This window comes from Carya illinoinensis, chromosome 3 (assembly GCF_018687715.1).
Source record: "Carya illinoinensis cultivar Pawnee chromosome 3, C.illinoinensisPawnee_v1, whole genome shotgun sequence".
Taxonomy (NCBI): domain Eukaryota; kingdom Viridiplantae; phylum Streptophyta; class Magnoliopsida; order Fagales; family Juglandaceae; genus Carya; species Carya illinoinensis.
The window spans coordinates 23,978,353-23,986,697 of NC_056754.1; the positions used below are offsets into that span (position 1 = coordinate 23,978,353).

Sequence of the window (8,345 nt, forward strand, 5' to 3'; positions counted from 1 at the left end):
GCCATGTTAAGGACACTTCAATCATTTTCATATTACACTGCTTCAACACTTATTACAACACTATTTTATATAGGTTTTCACAAGAATATGCCAACTAACTCATTTTTCTCTCAACAAAATGTATTTGCACGAGTCAATTTGAGAGAAACTTGATGGAAATAAGGTCTAGTTTCACTTGGGATGTATCTAAATGTGCAAGTTTCAATTGATTTTTGGTTTTTTTCCTTTACGAGAGGTTTGGATAGTAAGTTGAGATAAGATAAAAGTTAAAATAAAATATTTTTAGAATATATATATATATTTTTTTTGAGATTTAGAAAGGTTGTAATGATTACATGAGATGAGTTGAGATTCTTCTTATTTTTTATTTATTTTTTGATGCTGCTAAGTATGCATAATGTGCTTACTGCAAGCAAAAGAAAATTTAATTTTCAGCTCTGTTCTTATATCAGCAACATCCATAGACTCCTCGACCAAAAATTTCTGTCTCCACCCATAATCCTCGGGACAGTTTTTGACGATTTACTATGTTCTCTTGTTTACATTTAAAAAAAAAAAAAAAAAACCATGGCCCCGGGAGAATGGTAAGGGGTGAACTTACAATGAAATCACAGAATTCACAGAAAAGGAAGATACATTGGATACAGTACAAGAACAATTACAACATAGATCTTACTACGGATTCAACATAGATCTTACTAAGGATTTTTGTTTTTCATAGGTACATAGATCTATCAAGGATTTGTCAATAGTATCGTTTGTTTACATCAAAATTCAGAAATGGATAACGCTACTCAATCGAACTGTAATGTGAAAATCAACAGCTGCATGATGTCATCTGGCTATACAAAATTGAATCGAACAAGGCTTCAGCTTTTCAACTACCTAAAAGTTTTACATTGCCAACAAAAACTAACACACAAGCAGTAGTATCTCATCTTTTTCCTATCCACTTTACAAATATATCCCCAGTGTAACTAAACGCAATTCTGAAACAGTAATGGTAAGAAAAATGTCCTCATTGGAAGATATGGCATAAGAAAAAACCAACTTAACTTTTCCGGGAAAGAAAGAACTCATAATCTGGCTGCCGGTTGAACGCCATTACATTATTTTTGTAAACACACCCTCTGGAAAAAAGTTGTGCATTTTCCTCTAGTTTTTTGAGTCTTTCTTTAAGGATTTCAGAACCATTGAAAGGTGTTGATTCTTTCAAAGAAGTTTCAACTGGTATTTTTTGATTGAACCAGCATTCACCCTGCAAATAAAAGCTTGTCAGGCATATAAGACACCATTTACAAGCATAGCATTTTGCTGAAAGAAACAAAATAAGCTCCTCTACTAGTTGTGACGACAAGCTCTAAAAAATTTACATTCTTCACGGAAGCACAAAATATATTAGTCAGATATGATCAACTGAGTGAAGCTACCAACTTCTATATACAAACGTTAAATGCTTACAACAAAAGAACCTAGATGAAAGAGGAAAATATGACAGACTTTAGAGCAGATACAGAATAAAAATGGCTCTGAGCACACAATAAGCAAATACATACATATGCCAATTATGATGGCATACCAATTAATGAAGTTGGTTAGATTCAGATCTTAAGTTTTGAATGGTCGTAGTAAAAATAAGCTCCTCTACTAGTTGTGAAGACAAGCTCTAAAAAATTTATATGATCAACTGAGTGAGGCTACCAACTTCTATATACAAACGTTAAATGCTGACAACAAAAGAAACTAGATGAAAGAGGAAAATATGACAGACTTTAGAGCAGATACAGAATAAAAATGGCTCTGAGCACACAATAAGCAAATACATACATATGCCAATTATGATGGCATACCAATTAATGAAGTTGGTTAGATTCAGATCTTAAGTTTTGAATGGTCGTAGTAAAAACAACTTCTTTCCGTTGTCACATGAACCCAACCATCAATAATCTTGATGCAGGACAAAAGCCCCAGCACCAAATTAGTTTATGACGGCAGGCCATTGTAGGGCTTTGGGATAGCCAGCAGGGCCAATATAGGCCAATGAAAGGTGCATTACAAATTTAGATAATTCAATTTTGTTCTCAATACTTTTCCGTGTCCAGAACAAAGCTGCTAGTCCACTGAGCAGCACGACACATTCACTTCATTCTTTGGCAATGCAGTTCCTATGCAATGAAAGTTTGACGAAAGTGTGTTTCTGATTGAGATTTAGGAATTATTTATCAAGAAATCATCACTGGAAAGTGAAACAGTCAATTTCTTTTGCTGGAAATTTTGGTCATGACAAGACCATTGCCATGGTGTAAGATTTTTTCTATGGACCTTCACTATCATGCTATGTGGCCGAGGTTATTAGGTAATGAATGTTCCACTTGTCTGCTTATAAAGTGAGGAAGCATACTGAGGAGTGTATAATCCATTAATTATTAGGCAATGAATTTTCTACTTGTCTGCGTACAGAAGGGAGGAAGTGTAATGACTATAATCCATTACTAACTGCTCATGGACCATGATATCCTGCGTAATTCCATTCCTATATAAGTGGATAACATTATAAATAGAGAAGAAACATAAACCAAATAAGGCAATGGAAAGAAAGACAAAAAACAGCCACAAAGGTAGAAAAATAAAAGAAGCAAAGCAATATTAATGCTAAAACTAACAGAAGGGCTAGCAGTCAGATTCATTCTTAGAGTTCTGGTTATTTCGTCAATGGAATTATTAACAAAAACCTTTGCCTCCTAGATTTAAAAGAGTGAAATATTCCACCAGCATTCTGCATGACTAACATGCAAATCCCACCCTGGAAAATTCAATCTTTTCACTCTCAAGGCACGAGAAAGTAATTTAAAGCTAGAAACTATGTACATAAATTTCCTTTTTCAGTTCATTCATCTAAAAATAATTTCACAGAGATCACAAACATCCATGTTTAAACCTATCCTACAAGCCATACAACTGTGTGGCTTCATGCAAAAATGAAACAGACCACTAATTTTGATGTGAACAGAATGAATAAAATGTAATTAGCCTGGAAAAGCTTACACAGCCTTTAAAGTTCTCATTAGCTTTTTACCATGTCACATTATTTTAGTACCAACCTCTCTTTGCATGGAACCAAGCCCGTTGGCCATGGTCACTCATCATGTACCCTTTTTTCAATTATCATGTACCCTATCATGCCAATTAACATAAAACGAGCTGAAGAAAAGTCAAATCTCCATATCTTGCTTTCTCCTGTGATTCTTGGTCAAGAATTAAAAAAACCCAGTAGAAGTTTGAGCATCAGTCTTGTCAACTAGTTCTTACTCCATAAATTCTAGTCAATAAACACTGTAAGAATCATCTTCACCAACACCTACTAACATAAAATCTTTCAAAGAATAAAAGCTGAATCCCAACAAAAAGAATATAGAGAAATTAGCATATCTATTAGTTGATATACTTTAATTATTCACACCAACTTCCCATCCCTTTATATTATTTAACTCATAAACCAAAAAAGTTAACCCAGTGGAACATTCTGGCATGTAAAATAAATGTCAATTCTTTACCTGTGCATTGTAGCTTTGCAATCCTAACACGGGGGAGACAATGCAGAATATGTCTTCATTCAGAAAATCACTCCAAAGGAGTTTGTGGACCAGATGCCCTAGTGAATGGAAAGTCAAAAATGATGCGCGGAAGTTCCCTTCTGGAATTCGATAAATTGGATACCAGGCCACTGAAAACCTAAAAATCATTAAGTTTTGAAATAAGCAAAGATACTCTCCGAAGAAAAAGAAACTGTATTTAAGATTACTAGAATTACTTTGGTTCTCACCAGGATGCAGGATGTAGTTCATGCAGCTTCATAAGTTCTAGCTTTGATGGGTCACCATATATTTGATTATTAGAAGATCCACTGTCAATGAGCTCTACAATTCTGCAATAATTATGAAATTAATGCTTAATGCAGAATTAACCCATGATAGCATCACGAATATTCAGAATATATTCTTGCAGAAAAAGCCTCCTATAAGAGAACACACAAATTGACTACTAATTTACACCCACCAAAGTATTAAACAAGTAACATCATTTTATTGCTCAGTGGCAGCTGCAAGAGCAATACAATATTTGATGTAGAAAAGATAAAAGAGGAAAAAATACTGGCAATAACATACTTATCATAAAGAGGCTTTCGATTCTGTGGCTGCTCAGATTCGAAAAATTCAAATACGAGCTCGGTATCAAAGAAGGTAGGCAAACAATCTAAACTCAAGCTATCACTTTCATTGCATAGGGAAAACTTCGATGAACTGACAGGTTCCTCAATTGAGTCACAATTAGCCACTGGTTCTATATCGTCTTCGACATTGCACTGAACCTCAAAATCTTCTGGATATTGTCTGACAAACGATGTTGCTGGAAAAGATGAGTGAGATTCAAGTTCTCCTTTGTCCTGCATTTCAAGGTTGGCATGCTCTCTATTTTTAACGGAATGCTTGGGGGGATGAGAGAAGCCAAACAACTGGACGGCTGAAAGGAAAGGAACAAAATGGGCATGGAAGGACATAGAATCAATATCAAACCCGTTTAGATTCCGAGAATCTTCTGCCTTGACTTCCAACCCATAATTCCCCGGCTTCTCATACCAGTTCCAAACTGCACGTAGTGATACATTAGGTATCTGGTGCTTGCAGAGGAAACAATGGGACAGCTGATTATCTTTGCAAATAACACATTTTTCAGAGACACATGAAGAAGTGATTACTGGAGCAGCAGAATGGAGCAGCCTTTCAAATTCTGCAAGTGGATAGCCCATAACAAAGTGAATGACCTCCGATTCAAGTTGCATTTGGTAAGCTGCCTTTAAAGCTTCTGCAGATATATGTGAGCCTATGAAGAACTTGGGATTGAAGTTGGGTTTTTTACCATTTTTTTGGTGATCTTGAGCACTTACAGTTACAACTTCCGGACCATCTACTTTGGCACTGGAATTTTCTGCAATGCAGGATTCACCAGCAGAACTAGTCTGTTTCGGAAGCTTGGACGTCTTTGTGCCAACCGGAATCCACTTCTTTACACCTGTGCTATGTTTAGGTCCATTATGAAATTTCAAGTTTGGGCACATTTTGCTGTCTATAGGTGCTCGAAAAGACCTACTTGACATATCTTCCATTCTTGGAGCCTTCATGCAATTGTGTGGCTGGAGCTCATTTAGCTCACATTGACCTGGTATTATCAAATTTGTTGAGGGAGGTGCATTTTGCCTTATGAGAGGGGAAAATGCAGGAGATGAATTTAAACAGTAAGTACCATAACCTGCAGTGTACTGACTATTGTAACTGGCTCTTTGTGCAGAATTATCATTTTTGTACTGACATACTTCATAACGAACCTGTGATGATTCTTTCTGAAAGAGAGCTGACTTATCATGAAGCCTAAAGAAGTTGCCATCATAGCTTCCCAGTTCTTCCTTTCTACTGTAGTTGTTCTCATGATTGAATGAATTGTATGATTTTGATTTCCCACAGTCAATTTCCATGGTACTTGGTTGACTTAACTGTGAGAGGTGTTTATAAAATACCCTGTTCAACTTCTGCTGGGAAGCCCATTGTGGAGATTCGACCAATGGTGGCATATTGGTATGCATTAATGACTCTTTGTTGGCCATCGTTTTAATTCCATGTGCAGATTTCTTGTAGCCTGGAGGTGAAATTAAGGGACTGGGTAACAGTCCTCTACTTGGAAATGAATTATGCTTGACCCAAAGATTTTTCTCTAGCAGACAAACATCCCTCTCTACATAACAAAAATTTGATATTCTTTTCCAGTTGCCCTTTGCATTGTTCTGATTCTTCTGCTGGACTAAGCAGCTATTTCCCCTCCCAACCTGGATAGGGAAATGACTGTTAGTTTTGGGTACAACATCACACTGAGATGTCAAATTGTTAGATTTAAAATCATTACATGGAGTGATACCATGAACATTCCAGGCACTGTGACACAGTTCACAGATATTGGTATCTCCATGGTTGTCACCAATACAATTTTTGGCCTTACACGACATGGAATTCATTATCTCATAAGTATTGCATCCAGATAAATGTCTGGGAGACTGGTTCTCAAGACGCTCTGAAAAACAGTTGTTGCTTAGTTCTTCAGGCTCTTGCCTGCTAATTTTTGAGCCCTCACAGTAGTTGCTGGATTCACAGTCACTGTGATTCTGCATGGCATCTGGTAAGTAATTGCCGGTAAGCTTAGAATTTCTGATATTGGAACATTGAGGGAGTTTCTTGCCATTGTGAGCATTCTGATTTTCACAAAATTCAGACGTACATGGTGCCAATTGAAGATTAACACCAGCAGATGGAGGATCATTCTCCAAGTCTTCGTCATACTTAGATGAGGGATTGTTCATCCCCGCTCTGGATAACTGAAAAGAACCAACTTCAGTGGAACTTTTAGTTGACTTGCCCTTCTTTCTCTTCTTCTTCTTCTTCTTCTTAGAAATTGTGGCAACTATATCCACCACACTATTCATGGTGGCAGGGTTCTCGTTTACAGAACAAGAGGGGTGGTCATGACCAGGCAAATGCATGGCTCCATCAGATATATACCTTTTTGTACACTTGACATTCGGTAAATCTATAGGTCCCAGCTGCTCCAAAATCTCTGACATCTTTATTTCAACCAGAACAGAACATTGTAGTGAGCATGAAGAGCCAGAACCACCGCCTCCCCTATATTTTTTTCCGCTCAATATGTTGAATTAATGCCCCTGAAACAGCTGTCTCCAGGACATTTATGTAGGCAAGAATTTTTAAGAAGCGTTGGTGACTAACTTCAGTGTAGGTAACCTGAAGAAACAATTTTACTGGAAAGATAAATGGAGAATAGCATTTAGTTCATACCAAAAGGAACATCAAGTCCAGCAAGAAAGACCGAATTGGTTCAAGGTTTAAAAAAAAAAAAAAAAAAACCAGCAGAGACTTGTATTGTCCCATATATCCTGCAGACAATTTATATATGTCAAAGTTTAATGTCTAAACCAGAAAGCGTTTAAGGGAAAGTAAACAGAAACTCCCAGTTTGTAAAATGAGCTGCACAATGTTTCTACAATATAATCTTTCGATGGTTAACAAATCATTCCTTTTATACAATTTTCCTTTCTTTAATCATGCAACATGCTATCCACTGATCCACATCAAAAAACGGGAAGTAAACCTTCAATAAGCAGCATCCCATAGAGCGATCGCGCATAACTCATGCACTCTAGATTGTATACTACCCCGTATCTATCTCTGATTAAACCAAGAAAAGTTTTCACAACAAATGAAATTTTGCTGACCTAATTTGACTCAAACCATAGAGTACCACACCACAATAACACACACCCGCACACAAGCCTTTAACTCCCTTTTTACATATTCGTTTTACATTCGACAATTACACAAAAAAAGAAAAAGTACACAAATATGTGCCAATGTGAATGCCATGAATCTAAAATCAAAGAAATTAGCGGTGCCAGAAAAAAGATCATTGCAGAAACTGAATTTAACTGAAACAAACCCTACCACCCACATAGCATTGATTTTCAATGACATAATTCGGAAGAAAAGAAAAGAAAGTGTGGAGCCAAGAAACAAGAATAGCAGAAATCAAGTTACTATCAGCCGCATAGGGTACTAATAGATAAAAGAAACAATCAGCGAAAGTGAATGGAAAGGAAAGATTGTGTAGAAAATACCTGAGGCAGAGAGAAAGAGAGAGACAGAGTGAGAGTGGTGAGCGCGCGCGCTGAGATGATATGAAAAGCAAGAAATAGTTTCGTATTTGTAGATCCCAAGCCATTTCACTCTAAAAAATAAATAAATAAATTTATATTATAAATTAAATTATGTGAGATAAATATTCTTAAATAAAATTATTCTATTTACTATCCTTACACCTTATTCATATTTCTTAAAATAATTAATTAAAATTTATTTTTTATCAATCAATTTTCATTTAATAATCCTATCCAAAAACTTATTTCGACTTTTTAAATTTTATTAAATAAATTAAAAAGAAATAATATTTATAACTATAAAATGTGTAAGTTTCATACACTTACTTTAAAATAAATAAATATAAATTTTATATAAAAATAATAATTTTTTAATAATAAATTTTATTATTTTTTAAAATAAATACCTAACGCTTGCTTAACCTATGATTATATCATCGGTAATCTCCTAAGTCTCCCGGAGGACTATTTGACAGCAACTAATTACACTAACTAATTACTCTTAACTGATTGCTTTATCTGTTTCAAGCGAAATATCGTCCAAACTTCCTGTTTACTCTCTGGGTTCAAA

At 35.6% G+C, this 8,345-nt stretch overlaps 1 protein-coding gene across 3 annotated transcripts; it reads right to left on the minus strand.

Moving 5' to 3' along the window:
* Window positions 1–672: 672 nt before the first annotated feature.
* LOC122303880 lies at window positions 673–7,842 on the minus strand. Of its 3 annotated transcripts, none has more exons than XM_043115872.1 (5): window positions 7,736–7,842; window positions 4,167–6,862; window positions 3,824–3,925; window positions 3,555–3,732; window positions 673–1,258 (listed from the first exon to the last, which is right to left on the minus strand). In XM_043115872.1, exons 2-5 carry the CDS (start codon window positions 6,665–6,667, stop codon window positions 1,052–1,054), a joined length of 2,988 nt encoding a protein of 995 aa, XP_042971806.1. In that variant the 5' UTR covers window positions 6,668–6,862; window positions 7,736–7,842; the 3' UTR covers window positions 673–1,051. The 3 variants fall into 3 exon arrangements, with proteins under 3 accessions (XP_042971806.1, XP_042971807.1, XP_042971808.1); XM_043115873.1 differs by having other exon boundaries at window positions 4,167–6,845; window positions 7,736–7,828; XM_043115874.1 differs by lacking the exon at window positions 7,736–7,842 and having other exon boundaries at window positions 4,167–5,878; window positions 5,968–6,164.
* Window positions 7,843–8,345: the final 503 nt, after the last annotated feature.

What these genes read in the sequence shown, in the direction of transcription:
- LOC122303880 (XM_043115872.1), bottom strand. Translation starts at nt 6,667, where the DNA reads ATGTCAGAGATTTTGGAGCAGCTGGGACCTATAGATTTACCGAATGTC. An exon ending in GAACTACATCCTGCATCCTG is followed by an intron (nt 3,733 to 3,823) that starts GTGAGAACCAAA and finishes AATGATTTTTAG; the next exon opens with GTTTTCAGTGGCCTGGTATC. An exon ending in TGCAAAGCTACAATGCACAG is followed by an intron (nt 1,259 to 3,554) that starts GTAAAGAATTGA and finishes TTTTATTTGCAG; the next exon opens with GGTGAATGCTGGTTCAATCA.